The following is a 21,337-nucleotide window of genomic DNA, read 5'->3' on the forward strand; positions in this document are numbered from 1 at the left end:
AGTCACACAGATCAGAAGCAGCCCTCAGATTCTCTGCATATTTCACTTGAAAGGGAGACAATAAATATTTCATTATTCATGGTCAGTTAGATTCTTTTAGTCCTTTTGTAAGAGCGCCTCTCTGGGTTTGAATTGCCATGTGTGTCTCCAAAGAGAATGTGCCAGCCAGGCTTTTGGTGCGGCTGGGAACTAAAGTGCTTGTTGTAGTTTGCTCAGTGGGGGTGTAGAAGTCTGCCCATGGAGGTCATACAAGCAGCTATCGCACTGGGTAAATGCCAGCGAGGGCTCCTGGGTGCTCTGCATGAATGGGCATTTGAAACAACAGGAGTCCTGTGACGGCAAACGAGACAATCAGATAAACACAGAGTCTGTAAATGGTGAATTATTGGGGAGGAGGTTTTGGGGAAATGTTCTCTGATGGTATCCTGAATGAATGAAAAGATCTGTCTTTTTTCACTGCCACATGCTTTTTAATGGACAGCTTTGACGAAAACAGAATCTTGAAAAAAAAAACAAACAAGGTGGTTTGAGTTTGTGCAGTCTCAGAAAGGATTTTATAATTTGCCGTAAAACAAGGGAAGTCTAGTTTTATGTCTTTGTTTAGTTCTTACATTTTCAGGATTGGTCCCCATTTTATGTTCCAGAGATAAGACAGCCATTCAGATCACTCACTAGTACTGTGTCTTTCTGCTGTCCCAATACATATCTGGAAATGCTAATAACACTTACTGTGAAAGCTGGATTTCACTGGAAGAGGAATTCAACACATCAGAAAGGCTAATCCTTGTGAGCAGTGTCTGCCTGGTGGATGGTGAACCTTTCATATAAGAAACTCTTCCTCCACTGAGTTACAGCCAAACGGACACTGACCTTAATCTCTGTCCTGTTTCTTTCATAGGAGGCTGTGCTGTTTTATTGTGGGGATTAGAGCTGCAAGTGTCCATTATTATAATTATAGATAAAACAAGAACCATTTGACCTCTTTGAGATGCTTATTTTGTCTCACCAACAGCATATAACCTAGAGAAGTTGAATTTAAAATAATGTCAAGCAGAAAGATTCTAAATTCCCACCATTAAGCTGCTACTGAGTGAATGCTTGGCTTTCATTTACCAAACCTCAGTAACCACAGCACTGACATGGAACACAAAGTAGCAAGCAAGGCATACATCTTTTTCTTTTAGCTCTGTTTTGGCCACCTACATCTCTTTATATAGAAATCCTCTCCCATGACTGTACAACCAAGTAGTAAAGCTGGTCTGTTTAAATCATAGACTGTATAAAATATGGACATAGTATCCGTAACGTCACCCATCTGTTCCTGAGCGCTGTTTTGAAGCCAATCGACGGCGGCAGCAATATTGGAAATGCGGAACTCAACCAGGCATAGTGTGACGTAAAGGGGCGGAGTTTGAGCCTCCTAGCCAACAGCTATGTGTTCCCGACCGGCAGTCAAGTCAGTCATGTCCTTATTTGGGCAAAAACTCATAATCTTAATATCTTCTGAACCGACTTGTTTGGAAAAATTCATCCCCCGTACAGTGTGTGCCGATAGAGAAATTAGCTACATAGACCCAAGCCGTTTTGAACCAGGCTGTAAACATGTTTATTAATGCTGCAAAGATTGTCTTTTTTGAATTGGTGTCTATGAGGTTTCCGGTGTTTCTGCAGTCAGCCTCAAGTGGATTCTCGATGAATTGCAGTTTATAACACTTCCGCATGGGCTTCATAGTTTGAGACCGGAGGTTGCCGCTTGTTCTAAAGGCATACGTCACAGTCCTATACTAACATGCTAATAATGACTAAGCTAACCTACACCATCTTTGGTTGTTTTGCTAGCATTCTGACACACGCTGATTTTTCCTATAATCCCTTTTTATCTTTGTTTTTCTTTTGGAGTAACTTCTTTATTGGCTAACCTTTTTAGAGGGATGGGATTATCAGCCCTGAGTTTGCACAGCTTTTTGAAGCTCTGAGATGCTGTGTAACTAGAGAAACAGCTGGATGTCAGAGTTTCATCATCAGAGGAGGATGATTGCCTGAACAGATTTGTAGGTGGCTTGGGCTGACAGGCTTGGTGATACACTGTGACATTTGTTTATATTTAGCACCATCTTTGTTTGCTATTCCACATTGGCTGTTGAAATAACAAGACTATAAACAATGGCTGACGACTAAGTGGTCCATAAATCTGTGTATTATCTTGTGAAATGTTAACAAAATTGTCTAATGTTGAGGTATAATCACTCTGGTTCATTCAAGAGAGACAACATGTTTTCTGATCTCTGTCTCATCATATAAACAATGTGACATCCAGTGTTAGCTTACAGACGTCATTGTGTCACTGATGGGCTATTCAGTGATAAAATGCATTATCCTGATCTAGACACATAAGTTCTGTGACACATGCAGCATGCAATCTGCTCTGTATCTCTCTGTGCTATCAGAGCTCAGCTGTATAGTTTGTATGAATTCCTGCGTTGGAAGCCAGCGTGTACAGACATGTGCAGCGAGCTGATAAGAGGAAAGAGCCAGCATCTGTGTTGCTTTGTTGCACACTTGCGTCAATTCATCTGAAGTGACGTTTAAAGTCAAAGAAGCAGGCTCCCTGCTGATTGTTGGCTGCACAGCTTTCACTCAATTATTTATGGAGATTCAGTTCACAACCTTTTACAGCATTTGTTCTTTTTTAGTTATATTCAAAGTATAAAAACTTCAGCATGGTATTTAAAGAAAGCTAATCTAAAAATGTTGAGGAGGCATCCAGTTTTTCTGGTTTTCTGCTCTAAGTTTACATTTTAAGACTGGCACACAGGCTGAGGATGTTGTTTCACCTTTTTTTTTTGCTGTTTTTGTACCAAATCCATTTTTTTTTCATAGAAAGCTTTGTGCATGCCATGCAAAGGTAACAAACACATAAGGAAAAAAACTTCTGTTTGAAATATTGCAGCATTTTGAAAATAGGCAAATAACCATTTCTACTAACATTGTCAACTTCATGTCAAAAGAAAAAAATCAAGTGTTTCCTGTATGAGCTTCAATAACAGGATACTGACACACAGTAAAAGAAACAGTTTACGTTATCAGTTTATCTTTTGAAATTTGTTCTGAAAGAAAATTGAACACTAGCATCAGTGCCTCACTGTTATGCTGAGAGGAAGAGCTGCAGGGTGAGGTCGACAAGAAGAAATCCCTTTATCTTTAATATGGACATGATGTTTTATAGGATCAGATGTTATAATGAAAATAATTGTCATAATAACAATGCTTTCAATCAAAGCGCTTTACGGAACTTAAAAACAGTCGTAGATTAAAAGAACAGTGAGACACCATATAACAAACAAAGACACACCATAAGAAACATCAGCAGCAAACAACAGTAAACAGGTGAGTCTTCAGCTTCGCTTTGAATATATCAACCGAACATGCTAATCTAATGTCAGCAAGGAGACTGTTCCATAGAGTGGGTGCACAGAATGAAAAGGCCCGCTCACCAATAGTCTTCTTTGAGACCTTAGACACTTAAAAGGCCAGTCCCCTGAGAGTGAAGTGCCGGTGCAGGCACATATGGGTCCACCAGGTTCGTGCGATAACAGGGTGCAGTGCCATTTACAATTTTAAAAGTCAACAGCAACACTTTAAAATCTGCTCTTGCATGAACAGGCAACCAGTGAAGAGAGGAGAGCACTGGAGTTATGGGCTCATACCTGTGTGACCCGGTCAGAAGACGAGCTCGCAAACTCTTCTTGGGCAGACCCGATAAAAGAATGTTACAATAATCCAACCTTGATGAGATCGAAGCATGAATAAGAGCCTCAGCATCACTGAATGACAGGAACAATAGTTTTTTTGGCGATATTTCTTAGGTGAAAAAAGGACACTCTTGTCAACTCTTTAATATGAAGGCTAAAAGAAATTGTTGATCAAATACAACATCAAGATTTTTGATTCTGTCCCTGCAATGAATGGCACAGTCATGAAGTGACAGAGTGAAGCCGTCATTGTAGCCTCAGCCTTCTGTAGAATATGATTTTCTTTAGATGAGTTAGAACAATTGTTGTTTTGACCTTTTGTTCCACTTTCAGGTTAGCAAACAAAACTTGCAAACAGCTTTTCTAAGCTGATAAAGGTCATAGGTCAGCAAACAGCTGCTTATTTACTTAAGCAGATATTAACATTTATCGTACAGGTTACAGTATTGTATTTTTGTTCTGTTTGTTTTGTCTGTATTTGGTCTCCCACAAGCAGTGTTGAGAAATGAAACCAGTGCCCAAGTGCAAGACAGTGCAGATCCTTTAGTGTCCATTTGAGGCTGACTCCAAAAGCCAAGGATTCCCCATTAACACCCACGTTAAAATGCACATTTTAAAAGCTAAATCAAAAATGCTTTGAGTTTGGTTCAAAAGTCAGCCTATGATATATGCGTCTTTGTTCTACATTTCGGACTGAAGTAACCAGATTTAGCAGCTGTAAGAAAATCAAGTGGTTTGAGTTTTTCTACATTGCACTCCTATATTAGAGTGATGCATTTGTTTAATCCAAGCGGCAACCTCCTGTCTAAAAATATGAGTCCAATGCGGAAGTGTTATAAACTGCAGTTCATCGAGGATCCACTTGAGGCTGAGTCCGGAAGTACCGGAAACCACATACACACCAATTCATAAAAGCAGATCTTTACAGCAGAAATAAACATGTTTACAGCCTGGTACAAAAGACGAGTGTAGTCTGGATGTAGTCTAGATTCTCGTTCGGCACACACTGTACGGGGGATGAATTTTTTCCTATCGCTACAATTTTGAAGATAATGAGATTACGAGTCTTCCAATGAGAGGCACAGCTGACTTGACTAACAGGCAGGAACACTGTAGCTGTTGGCTAGGAGGCTCAAAACCCGCCTCTTTACGTCACAATCGCTTGACCGCAGCAATATAGCTGCCGCTGACGATTGGCCTCAAAACAGCGCTTCAGAAACAGATGAGTGACGTCACGGATACTACGTCCATTATTTATACAGTCTATGGTTTATTCACATAATGGCTGTGATCAAAACACAGTAAATGGAGCTCTGAGAAAGTGCAGTAGCCTTGCATTAAACCAGCTTCCCATTCACACACAGGTGGGAAAAACTGAGTATAAACTGGACATTGTAGTCTGAGTGTGGAGGCATGTGGGAGCACAACAGGAGAAAGCCTTTGTGATAACTTATTCCTAAAGCTTCTTCCTACTCCCCTAAAAAAGATGGCAAGCTGCCCACAGCATGAAGAAGAGGATTGCTTTGAAACTGCTGATCTCTCCACTGCAGTTTAGAGGCAGTGAAGAATACTTGTGATGACACTGTGGATCTCCTCTGCATGGGGACTTTTCACTTTGAGTTTTAACTGAATAACTACTGTAGCTCGTGGCTAGCTAGTGTGTCTCTGAGCATCCGTCTCTCCCTCTCTCTCTCTGTCAGCTATAATGTAGTGCTTTTAGTGCTGAGAATTTCCCACAAAGCTGAATGAAAATAGTAGAATTCTGCTTTCACAAACATACAATTACATCTTTTTAGTGGTCAAATCAGCATTTATCTGGTTCTCATTTTTTTCTAATCTGTTATTATAGTCTGTGTGTGAGTTCTCGGGTGCATTTGTCTGCCCTGGAGGTTGCAGCCTTGGCTCTGTTGCGCTCCACTGAGTCTGCCAGGAGATCTCATGGACGCCTCAGTGGAGCGAACTCTTAAAAACACTGTTTACCCAAGGAGATTTATTTAAAGTTACAGAGCGGCACAAAGTCCCTCTCCAGGTCTTATGTGTGTGTGTGTGTGTGTGTGTGTGTGTGTGTGTGTGCGTGTGCGTGTGCGTGTGTGTTATGGTATTTACACATGCTTGTCATTGAAATTCTATGAAATCAAACTGTGAGTGGAGGATTTGCTCCCATCATAATTTTAAAAGGCTTTTAAAACTCTAAAACTTCAGTTCAGTTTATCTCCACAGTTCATCCATCGCAAACTAAGCACTCTGTGTGAGAACATTCTGTACAGCTGTCTGGCTGCAAGTTCTTATTATCGCACAGATAGGTTTGTCTCCCCAGCGACGGTCATGTCATGCATGAACGTTCTTCCCGGTCCCTGGAGGAAGATCCACATATGTGTCATCTGGATTTAATACACTTTTCCTGACCTCTTTGGAGCATAAATCAGATATTAAACATATTTGCTGAACAAAGAAAGAGGGGAGATCATTAGCTTTTATGACATAATGTTTTAATGACTTCATTCAGCAATTTCTGTACTTTGATTTACTTCTAATTGTGCTCAATTCTGAATGAAAGGAAATTATAATCCTATAATCCTTTGATTTATAATTGTATTTCAAACTGGCATAACCAGCAGTGAGTCTTGGTGTATGTTGACTGTTAAGTGGTCAGTTATAGTGCACAGTAAGGTGTTAGGGTGACTGAATTTTCCTGTGGATCCTGTGGTTTCCTAGCAGGAGGAAGTTCATATTTAGTGTGAAGTTTAGAGGTTCCTCTTACGCCTCCATTTGAAAGTACATTGAAACTTAATACTGAAATCTGATCATAAGAGGAAGAACTTTTTGGCTTTGGGAAATCCTTCCTCTCTTACCATCACTGCAACAAAATATGATCTCAGCACACAAAAGACACTAAAGATAAAATGTAGCTACAAGAAGGCCTTTTCCAATTAAAGCTATGGGTTGGTAGTCACGAAAACTAGCATGAATTTGAATGTAGCATGTCCTCAGGACTCTGTCTAACCCCTCCCCTCGGAGCTCCTCCGAAACGATGCCCTCGCTCACATGCATGAGCGCCGCTGCTTCGCGACCATATGATCGTGACTGATTGAAAACTGGTCCTCAGCACATTGTTTGTGTTTTGCACTACGTCAACAAAACATTATCGTAGTGAAAGTTAAAACACAAACAAACATGAAATGTACGCGCAGGAGGCGGGCAGAACGGCAGGATGGGATTTGATTGGTTTCATAATTTGGCTCCTGATGGCAGGGGTTGGTTGGTGTTTTTCCCAGGTTTACTCCGGCTGTAGATAGCAGCTTTTCTTCACTCTTTTTAAAGAACACTTTATGTATTGATTGCCATCGGGACATAAAGATCATTTGAACTAGTAAAGCAAAAAGTGTATCTAAATCTGATTACCAACCCAGCTTTAAAGCATTATTTCACAGTGAACTTCTCCTTCTTATGCCCTTTTAACTACATCTGTCACAGTCTCTTCCCTGCAGTGGGTTGTGAAAAACTTACTACAATTTATGTTGATTACAAAAACTTTGAGTTGGATGGCCCTGTGCGTTCTTGGCTACAACTCATTTGGCAACATCAGAGTTTGATTTAAAATTCTGCTGAGTAGATAATTGCTTTCCCCCTTAGCAAGCTGACACTTTAAAAGACAGCAAAAGACACAGAACTCTAAATATGTTTGAGAACACTGACAAGTTTCAAACCAACTGGCACCAGGCCTGCAAAACAATAAACCTACTCTCTTATGATGTGTGTAATGTGCACACATTCACACATAAACTTTTTTATAGGAACAAAAACTTAAAAAAAAAAAACAGAGGACCTGGCATTTGAGTTGCACTGTCTTCATATGTAGCTGAATATAACTTCAGTGTGTTGTTTGTTTCACACTCATGTCTTTATGTATTCAGTGAAATCTGACTGTCTTACTTTTCTCCACAGTACGTCAAGATCCCAGCTCCCACACCAGAGTCACCTTCTGCTATTCGTGTTTTCTCCTTCTACTTATCCAGTGACAGCAAAGATCAACCTCAGGCCAGCTTTGACTGCATCCATCAGTATGTTTTAAGGTAAGAAGGACATGAAACTTGTCGTATTAGCATGTTGTGTGATCATGTGTTGAAGAGCAAATCAAGTATCAAGTACTGCAGGCATCAACAAAAGCTTTTAACAAATATTTTGCTCATGTGACCCCAGATGATCTTCTATGTCATGTAAGGTTGCAGTCGTAGTCCTTTGCTGGGCCTCAATTCCATGTCTTTAAGGGCATCATGTAGAGACAGTTTGCGCACTGATTGCTGTATACAGGATAAGGCCATCATGATTACCTATATATATATTTCCGGGCTGACCCTCTCATTACTGTTTCTGCCTTGTTTATGTATGTGTGTATATGCTTGAAACAGAGGGTTATACTCTGTTTCTGCCTTCCTTTGCCAAATGGCTCGATGTGGTCTGAACTCGCTCTGGCTCCAGTCAGCTGCTCGAGCCAAAAGAAACAGCATAACAGCATGAGAGTGCGAGCCAGCTCTCTTTGCACCCACATTAGTTTAAAATATTGAGGATAACGTGGATAAATGATCTCTGGTGAGGTTTATGATTATGTTGTGAAAATGAAAAGGGGGTGAGGCAAAAGGCTTCTGACAAAACTGATTTGTCATCACTGTAAATCCTTGGTGTATTTTTAGCTCCAGTGCAACCCTGGTTCACGTATTTAACTTTTTTACCTTTGTCCATGATGATCCTTGTTTAGTAAGTATGCTGACTGGAGCCAGGCTAATCCTGCTGGTTTTCCACAGGCTCTATCCTTCTTTGAACCAGGATATCTGGCTTTCTCACATGGAGCTATATCAAGCTGGTGACATAAGATACAGTAACTATAGACCTGTCTTAGCTAGGTCCTACCACAAAGCCACTTTATGCTGCACGGACTCAGTGTTGGTATGCAGCTTTAGGTTAGCTTATACCACTTTGGCTTAACAGTGTCTACTGTACAGCCCACAGAAAAACCCACGGTTCAACGGCTCGTTGTTTGTGTTTTGCAGTGACGGCCGCGAGCAGCTGGAAGGTCAAGGTATCATCCAGGACAAGATCACAGTGTGTGCCACCGACGACTCGTACCAGATGACCCGTGAGAGGATGTCTCAGGTGGAGAAGGACAGCTGGAGCCGCTCCGCCATCGAGATCAAACCTGGCTCTACACATCCAAGTAAGAAGTGACGATAGGTCTCAGTGGAGGAAGAACAGAGGATGAGACATGTGCAGACTTTAACAAGGGGCAGTCAAACAGCTATTAGCCTGATGGGAGATGAAGAAATGTGGTGTCAAAATATAGACATAGACCAGTAACTACAAAAATCAAGGTATTACATGCTTCATGCATAAAAAAAAATTGCTATATTGGTTGTGTTAAGCTAAAAAGTGAATATTAACCTGCTTTTATTTGTGATGAAGTCAGATGTGCAGGCAGCATTTGTGGTTCTACAAATAAGACAAACTGTCTCTAATATTATCTATAATGTAACTTTTTTTTTTTTTTTTTTTTTTTTACACCTCTTATCACACCTGAATTGAAAAGAGTTTTGAGCAAATGATAGCTTGGTCAAGTGATCAGCTTCTGTCTCCAAACCTTCTTTTCAGAGGTTGAGGGCCAGGTACTTCTCGGATTCACAGCTAAGGAGTAAAGAGAATAAAAAAAGTCATTCAAAAGGGTTGTTACTTTCTTCTGGCTAAATTATTGGCTTAATCTATCGTTTGGGATAAATCCCAACCCTGTGATGATGCAACTTACACAGAGGTTTTCCACCTCACTAGAAAAGTTGCTGAATCGTTTGAATTTGACAGACTACTTCTTTTGCCATATTTTTCCCTGGGGTTTCCTTTGATCCCATTCATCAAGCATGCCATATGCCATATTAATCATATGAGCAGAGACAATGGCTGGCCAGATACCTTTTTCTTTCCTTGACCCTCTTTTCTTTTTGCCAACCTTTACTGTGGTTATGCAATATTGTTTTTTGGCCCCCTGTGTGAGTGCTGCAGCTCCAGGGAGGCTGAAACTCTGGGAGGTTTTGGACAGATTTAGACTGTGTAGATTGTGTAACATCAGGTCTTTAGGTGAAGATGACTCAGAAATGTATATGCCCATAGGGAACATTTAATAACTTCACTCTACGTCCCTCTTTCAGCCTCAGGACGGTCGGTGAGCACAGTGCATATTATCTAGCATGCAGTAACCTATAGAATAGGCACCTGACACTCCATAAACCCCATACTGCCAATCCTTACATAGTCCGTGTTTTTATAATGATTAACAGCTGCTAGAAGACTAATGATACAGCACTGAGGTATTATCACTTGGCAGGACATACTTTTGTGGTTGAAAGCAAAGCCTTCTTTTCCTGTATCTCTCCCCCACGCTGACCTTCAAAGCACAGATTAACCTGTAATGGGATTAACACAGAGAGATAGCTTTCACTGCTCCAACATGCCCCATCTGTCTGCAGCAGAGATGTAAGCAATGATCAATTGGAGTTTACATCTGAAGACAAATAGCTGCAGGCCAGTATGTGCATGTGATTTAGAAGTAAAGGTTAGAAAAAGGTGCTCAGATGAATGTGTCTCCATGACTCAAATGATTGTCAAGATAGTGCAGCCCAGGGAGAGAGCACAAAGGTAAACAGGTAGAATCTGGATGATCATCTCCTGTTTGTTTGCTGTTTTTGTTAATGCTTTAATGACACATTTCACTGAGCTCATGAAGGGATTTTTTCAGGCTAAAGAATTAGTTCCAGTGGCATAAACACTCTAAATGTCAGGACATTAGAAACAGATATCATGTGACTTACTGATACAATGTTTATTGGTTATGTTAAGGAAATAAAATGCAAAGCAGTACATTTTCTTTTAACGTAAATTCCACCAAAAACTGAATACCTGTAGGATTTTTTTCACAAGTCTTTTTCTTTCTATCTTTTTTGTCGGCAGTAAATGTTTCAAGTTCAACAAAAAACAAGGTCCTCTGACCACTGTGTCGGAAAGTAGCTTCTATAAGCCATCCGCCAACAACCGGAGAAATGGTGTTGTGACCACGCCGACCCAGAAGCCCTTGAGGGAGCGAATCATTCACCTGCTGGCTTTAAAATCCTACAGGAAACCAGAGCTGCTGCTGTGGCTGGAAAGAGAAAGAGCTGGCCCAAAGGACAGGCGGAGCTGGGTTCCATACTGGAGGGTTAGGAAAAATATTGTGTGTTTGTGTGTGGGAGTAAAACAACTTCATACTCATATATACATACTTACCACATTACAGCATGAATGAATGTTTTGCACGCGTTGGCGTTGATGTGACTCGTACAATCCTGAACAACCAGTGAGTGCACAATTGACCTATTCATTTGCCAAATGATAAACATAAGAAAGTACTTGTGTGTGAGACATAGAAACTTGTTTGTCTGGAGAGTTCATTGGGTCAATCAAGCTTTAAAATGTATGGACTTTACACACACTAAAAAGTATTGAACAGCAACAAACATATGATGTTTTTTTATTATCTCATGAATGATGTAAAAAACTGAGTTCAGCGATTAGCAGCAAGGATGCTACAAACCAGCCTTACATCTTAAGTAAAAAAACCAAAAAAACACATGAAGTATTTAAGCTTTTAGAATAGATTTTAAGATTATTTTATTGGTTTTAAATCACTTAATGGTCTTGGCCCTTCTTATTTATCAGATTTGCTTTTATCATGAGCCAGTGAGAGCCCTCAGGTCTTCAGGTAGTGGACTTTTAATTGTACCAAAAGTAAGAACAAAGACTCATGGTGAGGCAGCTTTTTAATTCACGGCCCACGCCTGTGGAAAACCCTACCTGAAGATCTGAGGGCTGCACAGAGCATCAACATCTTAAGGGCAAACTCAAGACCTACCTTTTAGTCTCGCCTTTCACTGAGTTTTATTTTTATTCTTAACAGTTTATTTATTTATTTATTTATTTATCTATTTCAAATTTTTGTCACTTTTATTCTACTTTATTTATTTATGTTCTTGTGTATTTATTTTAAGTATAGCATCTTATGATCTTTAATGGGTTTAATATTTTAGTGTTTATTATCTTAGAAATGTATTTTATTTTGGTGATTTTAATTTCCTGTGTTTAGTTTTAAATTTTCTTTTACCTCCAGTGTTTCCTTATTAAGATAAGAGTCATTTCCTCAGTTCGTTCAGCAACTTCTTTTTTTTTTTCTTTTTATTGTTTTATTACTATGTTGCATATATTGTTTTCTTAACCTTAGGATTGTGAGTGGTTTGGGGTCGGGGCTGGGGTTGGATCTTTTTCTTAATTAATTCTATTTTAGTTAATTTTATGCACAGCACTTTGTGTTACAATGTAATTGTATGAAAGCGCTTTTTAAATAAAGTCTGATTGCTTGATTGCTGATTAAACATTTAGTATGGTCAAATAGGACAAGATATGTGTCTGTCAGAGTAAAGCTGCTTTACCACTATCAAACAAGGGGCCAGCTGAAGTTCTAATCTAATTTAGAAAGGTTTTCCTCATGTGAGTCTCAGTCATCTGTCATCTTCAGTGCATGCATGTGTGCATGTTTGTGTTTTGACTGCTCTTGTGCTGATTGACATGTGTTCATGCATGTGTTTTCAGTGTCTGTAATTAGGTTGATGATGTATTTGTCTCTGCGCAGGGTGAGTGCTGGAAAGATGGATGTCCTAGAATGAATTAATATACTGTGTGCTGAGTTAATGAAATCACGATACAGACTAATATATATGATTATAGTCTCATCATGTGGTGTATTCTGTTTCAGGTGGCAAAGGCAAACCCCAGAGACAGCAGCTACCTGCTGAGAGATGACTTCTACAGACACGTTCAGATGGATTGGCCCAACTACAGTGAGGAGGAGAGACAGCAGATCAGCAGGCTGCTGGCCAGGTGGGTCAGACACATGAGATAAACCAGATGAGGGTGCTGTTAAAACAAGCTGACAATTAAATCGACCTCTCTGATTAAGCCACCTGTGCCTCTGTAAGTAGACAAGTCCAATACTGCCATTGAAATTTAAATCAAACATGACTTCTTTCTTTCACTCTGGTATGAGATGTTTCTCACAGCGTTGGGCAGACAGGGGCTCCAGTTGTTATCTGCAGTCTTTTTTCCCCTCTCACTGACTCTTATTCCCACACACTGTATGCGTGTAAATCAACACTCAGGAACACAACATGCCTGTACTTGCTACACTAAGAATCCCTTTCATATTAATGCTCAACTTTGTGAGTTCTCCTGTACATCCAAATACTTTGCAGTCTGCTTCTAGAAGTAGTAAATACAAGTTTCTAATTCTCACATGGCTTTCCCTTTTTTGGGCCCACTTTTCTCTCTGTTTAACAGAAAGTTGCAGCCGCACATCAGCCACCAATCAAGGAATTCTCAATCAAATTCATCAATACCGAAGACCTCAGAGGAAACAATGCTAAATCAAAGCACAGCCAAAAATTCTGCAGTGGTAACTAACCTCATTTTTTTATTTAGCTTTTTAAATTTCAGATTTCTTGATAGACTGTGAATGTTTTTAAATGTAAGTTAGTATACATTATTTAAGTCTGTTTTTGATGGAATTCTACAAAGAAACTTTAAAACAATTGATTGAATGGTGTCAATGACATTAGAAGAAGCGTTAGACCTGAAAATAAACTCAAGGAAAACAAGAGTGGTTAGTTACTCCTCTGTATGGACCTCTGCTGACGTTGTTGACAAATTTTATCTAAGATATCCCACCCCATCTGGATTTTGATTGGTCGGTGATGGGAGGTGTGACATTTACAGTGTTCCAAAAGTTAAACCATTTCAACTGAAAGCCCTGTGAGGGGTAAAAAAAACAGGCATTGCCATGGGTGTTTTTGTTCTTAGGACGCTGAACACTGAAAACACTGAACTGCCTTGGTTTTATCAAGGAAAAAAGGCCAGATGTTGTTAGTTGACAGTTAAGGGAAAGGTATTTTGTATACATTTAGACAGGTTTTAGATTTTCCAATAAACCCATAAATGCATATTATTGCTTGTTTTGTGTGATAAAGACAGATATCCTGTTTCTCTTCCCCAGAAACGTCCTGTGCCTTTTGACTCATCGGAAAGGCTAGCTACTAAGAGACAAAGACTTGTGGACCAAAGGTTGCAGCAGCAGCCCACAGTAATGAACTCCTCCCCAATAAAGGACACAACAATACAACTCTTACCCTCAACCCCAGTTTCCACACAAAGACTGAGTTTCAACAGACAAGTAACCACACTGGTAACCAGAATGGCTTATTAGGGGGCCACAATGGCTTTCCTCTAACGCACAAACACTCTAGTGCGTCCAACGCACCTGTTTCGAAGAGCAAAGAGCAGGAAACCAAAGTAAGCAGCATCAGCCTCCACGGATTGACTCTGACTGCACTCACCCAGCAGCTCCCCAACAGCCAGCACAAGAAGAAGAAATCTAAAAAGCACAAAGACAAGAAAGAGAGAGGTTAAAAGACGACAAGGGGCAATGGATAGAGCAGAGTCCTGATCTCAAGCTGACCCTGGACAAACTGGACAGTAAGAACCTTTTTTCTAACTGATGTCTCAGAACAAAATATTCAAGGATATGATTTGGATGGGGCAGTATGAGAGAGCTTTGAGATATCATTGACTGCTTTGTATGTTAAAGTATATTTACTGTTCAGCTAGGTCCTATTGCCAAAGCACTGTGTCCTTCTCTATGACTGCCTTCAAAATAAAAGCCTAACCAAACACACGATAGATTTGAAAAACAATTGTAGTTGTGGTCTCACAACTGTATTAATACAGTATTATCTCATGAGCGGGGTGTGGTTTGCTCCCTGGAAGCTCCCTCCTCCCGCGGTCTTGAGTGGTTATTGTGGCTGATTGACTCAACAACAGCCCGAGCAGAGCTTTGGGTCTCTGAGCTGACACGGCTTCCTGATACCCACCAAGCTCAAAGGTGTCTGCACAGAGGAACACACTCACGCTTACACACTCACACTAAGTTTTGCAAAACAAAAACCCATGTCTTAGGACTCAAACAATGACAAGTATCAAGTCTGTAGCTGGCTAACTTAAAACTAATGTCATTTCTTTGTCTGTTTCTTTTTGTTTTTCCGATCCTGACATCACAAATGCTGTGGCCTCCTGAGGAGAAGCCTGATTATGTGATGTAAGTTTAAAAATATGCTTTTAAATCAGTTTTATGTACTGTCCATGTGATTAACACTTATAGAGTTATTTGAATATAGTGAAGACGTTTTGGCCAATGAAATATGAGTTTGGAACACACAGTGGGTTTGAGCTCCCACATCTGACTGCATAATTGAACTTTTTTAAATTTATTGATGTTCTCATAATACTGTATGCGTACTGCTTGCACTGAAGTAATCGTGTTTAAAGGGCCTGTAGCATAGCACTAGGAGAGAATGGCCTTAGCTGCCCACTAGTGTCAGACAGTGGTACTACACAAAAAGAAAAACTAATTTGTTATGTCTCTTTGTAGCACATATGGCAAAATAATGAGTTTGGAGCAGCGTCAGCAGTACCAGGAGGATTTCTGTGGGGAATACGATGAATACAAAGACCTGCCCTCCCGCATCGCCCACCATAACTCACATGTTTGTTCAACTGGGGTCCAGATCAAGAGTTTGTCACCTGGTACACAGAATATAAGGTACACACTAAATATACAACTAGATCTGATCTGATACATGGCACACAGGGCTGAACGTCAATGATTCATCATTTGAACACATACTAACAATATCATTATTGTGTTTTAGATAATGGAAGACCAAATACTGGAAAGTACAACAGTATAGTAAGGTATGCTCACTCTATGCACTACCTTTACATTCAACATATTTACCGACACATTTTATGCAAGATGGAAGGGAGTGGTGCTTAAAGGGCGCTATGAGGAGTTTTGAACTGGCTGAAAAACAGACTAAAACTGATACTGATGCCTCTTTATGACCCTCAAAAGCAAACAAGACCATCTACAACAACACTGATACCTTCTCTGTTGTCATTTTAATGCTGACGCCACTCTGAGGGGGTGGGTGTCAGAACAGATGATTGACATCGTGCTTTAGAAACCCCCTTCTTGGCTGTTTTCATGGCAAATAATCACATCTTCTTCTGGCACTAAATGGCAGAACCTGTGGCCAATCAACTTGAAGCACTTTGTCGCACTTACTAAGGTTTTTTCCCTCCAGTCTAAGTTCTTGCTTGTGTTCTACGTCGCTTTGGACAAAAGCATCTGCTAATGAAACTGTAGATTATGGAATTGTAGATAAGAGGTATAACTTTGTCCACAAGGGGGCGCCAGAATCACTGCAAACCAAAAGTTTCTCACAGCAGCTTTAAACATTTTTAATAGTTTTGAATGTTAAAGTATGTTACTTAAATCAAGTCCTCCAACTATAGATTAATAAAGAAGTACTCAAGTGTACATCAGTATACTCTGTGACCATTAGATGTAAAATGCTTATTAAAATCAAATTGACATAACAGTTGCCTAAGTATATAAGAGACAATTTTATGAAAAACAGTAAAACATTTAGTGGACAGTCTTATCATACTAGTGTGCACAATGTATGTTAAATTAAAGTTATTGGCATGTAATAGTTAGATATCTTATAGTAAGCAAGTTGTCAATGTTCAGATCTCTAATGTAACGCCAGTAGTACCCAAGACATTTACAAAGTCTGATTATTGAGACGATCACTGTGTGGTGATCGTGTTTTAACTGAAGTAAGCTGTGAAATCATCTGTAGAACATTCTGTGGCAAGCTGTTGAGGATCAATTTGTGAATATTTGAAATACTTACATTACAACTATTTGTATTTCTCCTCTCCTCACAGAAGTTCCCAGGTTATCGGGAAGAGAAGAAACGCTGTGAATATCTTCATGAAAAACTTTCCTACATAAAACAGCTCATCATGGACTACGATGTTTGTCGGCTTCATCATAGCATCGGATCTCCCCTCAGTCGACTGCTTTGCATACACAACGCAGGCATGAAACAAAGGATTTCCACAGAGAGTGATATAACAAAGACATTAATACTGCTGGGGACCACGGATGGTGCTTAGTCACTGTTAATGTAATCAGCATCAGATTTCACTCTGATTTTATTTATTAGTCTAATTGTTGTGAAACCTCCACCAGGAAACCAAATGATGAGATCTTGGAAAGCATCACTGCTCATCAGTTTGCCCTGAAAGACATCTTCTTTGTCAGTGTAAGCATTTTGTCAGAGATGTGTTAAATGTAGCAAAATCTTACTTTTGATCTTTGAACACTTGGATCAAATGTGCTCCAGGCAAGCTTCCCATTTCTTTTAATAGAAATGGATAATTTCAACGCGTATACTTTTCAATCCCATATCAAAGTTTCTCATTACTGACACATGACTCAAACCGCCCTCTGCAGAAAAAGGAAAAGTAATCCTGAAATGATGTACCTTTTTGAACTCTGATCCAAATCCAGTCTTCATATCTTATAACGCAAATGTTCTGAGATTTTACACTCAGTTTCCTTTGAGATTTCAGGCACTTTTATCTTAAGGATGACTATCAAAGTAGTTGCTGTATCAGCATCAAGATATTGAAAACTGATTCAAATAAAATCTCAGAAGAAACTGGTTTTGTACTGCAAGCAAGTGAAATCATCTCACACTGGCTAGTAGACAATTGTATTTTTAGGATTCAAAAATGTTTAAATTGATGTATTATTATGTAGACAAGTTGCAATATAGGCAGTAAAGGATTCCTCTTTTTCACCATGTTTCAGAGCTTGGGCTCATGGTCCAGACACAATATGTTTTTAGCGTCTGAATCCACAAGGAAAACATAAGAAAAGAAATAGTGTTTGGATGCTCCAGGAGCTGCAGGTTCATGCTGTCTTCTTGTAAATGATTGGTAAAAGGGACCGACATAAAGACAAATTCCTCCCTTGAGTCATTACTGACACATAGTCAATCTGGCTTCAAGTCTATAGTATTTAAAGCCACTGAAAAACAAGTGTCTTTCACTCTCTCTCCTTGTTTCATTAGAGCTACGGATGTGTTCATTTAAAGCCACCTTCCTCTGTTTATCTGAACGGTGTTCCTCACTTTGAAGGGTCACATGTTGAGATCAAGGATTTTTGTGAAGAAAAAAAAGCGGGGTGGACTGGATCAGGTTCTTTCTTTTTAAGTCTGCCGACCTGACACTGAGGCGGAAAGTGCATGGGTTGAAGCTGTTTTAAATCCTTCGAATATTAATGAGAAATGGAAACAAGAAAATATAGCCCCTCCTTCACTTAACATTTACTACTAATTCTGGATTTGAACTTTTCACTGTAAGATGAGAGACCCTGAAGCTTAAGGGTAAATAACATACATGTCCACACTGTTGTGCATCGCTTTATTATTTAATTTCTGATTTGGAGTGAACAGTGATTGTTTCAGTCAACTTTATTTGTGGGAATATGCAGCCATAGTGCTTTTAAATAGTGGACACTCTTAACATTATATCCAGCTCTGGTACAGAAGCCTGGAGGGTTCATGTCTTTCACTTCACAGTTAATAATAGTTTCCCAGTCAATTCTTTTTGCACTAAAGTCAGTCTGAGAGAGACGGGGTGACACAGTAAAATTTCCTTTGAATTTCTTTTTCATCATGGTTGCAGTTTTTTGTATTGAATGTTATCACACAGTCAGTGATGTAAAGCCTTAAGAATACTCTTTTTATAGGACAGAAACCTCACACTGCCAACATTATCAAGGACTCATCATCCACACACACACACAAACACACACACACACACACACACACACACACACACACACCTGTGATCTGCCTTACATTACAGCTAGCTGTTACATTTCAACCTCTCTACATTTCACTGTTAAAATATATGCCGACAGTGGCTTTCTCACACATCTGAGTACTTTCTGGAAGACATGTTACATAATATAGTTCAAATAATAATGTTTGAATTTGTAATCCTTCTGGTACTTCAAGTAATCATGTTCAGGTCTTTGTCTGAAGGAACACTTTCTTGAGAACATGGAGCAGGGACTGTCTTCACTAATTATTGCTTTAATTCAAGCACAAAAAAAATCCATTGTTGAAATAATGCTCAATCACTTTTAGGCAGTTGAGAGTTTTCACATAAAGGTTTTGGGGGAAACAGATGTATTAGTTTCAAGTGGTTGTTTAAAGACCATGATTTTCTGTGGAGAATGGAGAAAGAATCACTGGTCTTCAAGTTCTATTTCATGAAATGTTTCAGCAAATAATGTTATTTATCTGTGCAAGACTTTTTTTCATGCTACATTAAAAGTTCATAAGTTGTGTTTTGACTTATGCAGAAAATGTACAATGGAACCAGCAAGTACTACACGGGAGGTGTTTTTATGTACTATGTAAACATAAAGGTTAGCCACAAAGGAGCCAGAAAAAAGAGGGTTCTAAATGAACTGCATTTAATAAATGTATACATTCTCTTTTCCTGTTATGCAAGGTTCAAATAATAAAACATCAAAGTGGCTTTTGCCTTCATTTTTATTGTGTCATGGTCCTTTCTCTTTTAATTTTCCACAATGGACATCGCTCACTGATCATTATCATTTAATCATAGCTTTCGACACAATTTTCGCAAAGCTGTGCCTGTAATTGTCAAGACAATAACAGAGAGGTAATAAGAAAAATGTATTCAGAAACTGCATCCAAGAGCAGAGTTACTAAAACTATTAGTACCTTAAATTATTCATGAAGAACTATACTATTTAGTTCAAATTCACCCAAAATAGGCCAACTTCAATTTTGGAATTTAGAAGATAACTCCTAAACATGAATTGCATTTTCAGGGCCTTAGAAAAACAGTGAAGTGCTGTGTAAAGCTTTTGTGCTCTTTCTCAAAATTGACTGGTAAATGTTTGAAGAATTGACTAAAGCCATGGTATGGTTTTGTACAGCCTGCACAAAATACAAAATGTATTTGAAGGTTGAAAGTTAAGAAACAAAACCTTATTGTGAATATTGATAAACTATCACTGAGGTGTTATCGTAAATCGTTGAATCTGTGACAGCTCTTGAACAGTAGTGCATTAGACCTAAATGATTGACCAAAAGGCTCTCCATAATAACTCCAAAGTAAACTGAACATTGATAGTACTGACATGTACGGTGGCCCTGAAGGCCAATAGCAATAAATATTTTGAAAGCGCAAAATAAATTTCACTTAACAAAATAAATTTCACTTAACAAAATAAATTTCACTTAACAAAATAAATTTCATAGAACAAAAATACATTTCAGAGTCACAAAATATATTTCAGAGATCACTAAATAAATTTCAGGGATCACAACATTTGTTTCAAGAAACCAGAAAGGGTAGGACCATGGTACTTGTTTGTGATTGGCTAAACCCAAGTCTGTCAGGCATCAGTCATTATCATTTCCTGTTTACAGTGGATACACCGCAGCAGAGCCCGTGCAAATTTCAAGTGTTTACCAGGATGGAAGAGGAGCTTGAGGTGATAGCGCACTACTTCAACAAGGGATATACATAAAGTGTGAGTCTTGAAATGTTCTCCTAGTATCACGAAATCAATTTGAACCCTTAAATCACGCTTAAAAGACCTTTGACTGCAGAGAAGTGGCGGATATTCTTATGGAATGTCGTTAGGGGGGGAAATAGTATAACGTCGTCCTGACGCTGCAAGGATGACGAGCCGATTCATGAACACATGAGCATTATTAACCGGTCACTGTCGGCCACATCACTCAAGCTCCTCTTCAATCCTAGTGTGAAATGTCTTTTGTGATCTCTGAAATGTCTTTTGTAATCTCTGAAATGTCTTTGTAATCTCTGAATGTATTTTTGTTCTGTAAAATGTATTTTGTTCTGTAAAATGTATTTTTGTTCTGTAAAATTTATTTTGTTCTGTAAAATGTAATTTGTTAAGTAAAATGTATTTTGCGCTTTTAAATATGTATTACTATTGGCCTTCAGGGCCACCGTAGTTTATCACCAGTCATCACCCAGTTGGCGTAACACAGTTCCTCCAGAGACGCCGTTGTCATGGCATCACTGTAACACCACATGTCAATCTGCTGCTGTGTGTTTGTAAAGTCATATTAGCTGAAAAGGTAAGGATGCGTTTCAAATGTCGGAAGTTTAAAATAGATTTCTAAGTTAAATTGGAAAGCCTTGGTAGTCCACATTCTAACGTGCTGTTGTTGCTGCTAGCGTTAGCAGCAGCTACGTTGTAAACACTGGAGTGTGAGGGCGAGTTAGGATACAAGGTGAGTTTTGTATAATACAAAATCAGAATTGTGTGTATCTGATGTATATTTACTCAACATGATATATTCTCTGTACAGTTCTGGTGTACTTTAGTATTTTTGTGTTTGGTACTTTCATTCCCTCCACAGATCCACAATTTAATTGGCAGCTTTGTATGGTCTTTTGGGTTTTTATTCCATTTTTATTATTTTTTTATTTTTTCTCTGCTCTCTCTATACATTATTTATGTGTGTATGTAT

The 21,337-nt window shown here is 39.1% G+C and overlaps 1 protein-coding gene across 1 annotated transcript in view; it reads left to right on the forward strand.

Moving 5' to 3' along the window:
* The window catches only part of LOC117810487 (RNA polymerase II elongation factor ELL2-like), a 29,418-nt gene extending 10,064 nt beyond the window's left edge, over positions 1-19,354 (forward strand). The window contains 16 exon segments of the mRNA XM_034680347.1: positions 7,698-7,825; positions 8,801-8,963; positions 10,741-10,961; positions 12,549-12,701; positions 13,158-13,272; positions 13,870-13,954; positions 13,957-14,163; positions 14,166-14,209; positions 14,211-14,262; positions 14,265-14,348; positions 14,915-14,943; positions 14,945-14,967; positions 15,301-15,400; positions 15,402-15,432; positions 15,435-15,471; positions 16,613-19,354. Coding sequence (XP_034536238.1) covers positions 7,698-7,825; positions 8,801-8,963; positions 10,741-10,961; positions 12,549-12,701; positions 13,158-13,272; positions 13,870-13,954; positions 13,957-14,163; positions 14,166-14,209; positions 14,211-14,262; positions 14,265-14,348; positions 14,915-14,943; positions 14,945-14,967; positions 15,301-15,400; positions 15,402-15,432; positions 15,435-15,471; positions 16,613-16,895 — 1,755 coding nt within the window. The 3' untranslated portion in view covers positions 16,896-19,354.
* The last annotated feature ends 1,983 nt before the right edge of the window (positions 19,355-21,337 follow it).

The sequence above is a fragment of the Notolabrus celidotus genome, chromosome 3, assembly GCF_009762535.1.
Source record: "Notolabrus celidotus isolate fNotCel1 chromosome 3, fNotCel1.pri, whole genome shotgun sequence".
Lineage (NCBI taxonomy): Eukaryota > Metazoa > Chordata > Actinopteri > Labriformes > Labridae > Notolabrus > Notolabrus celidotus.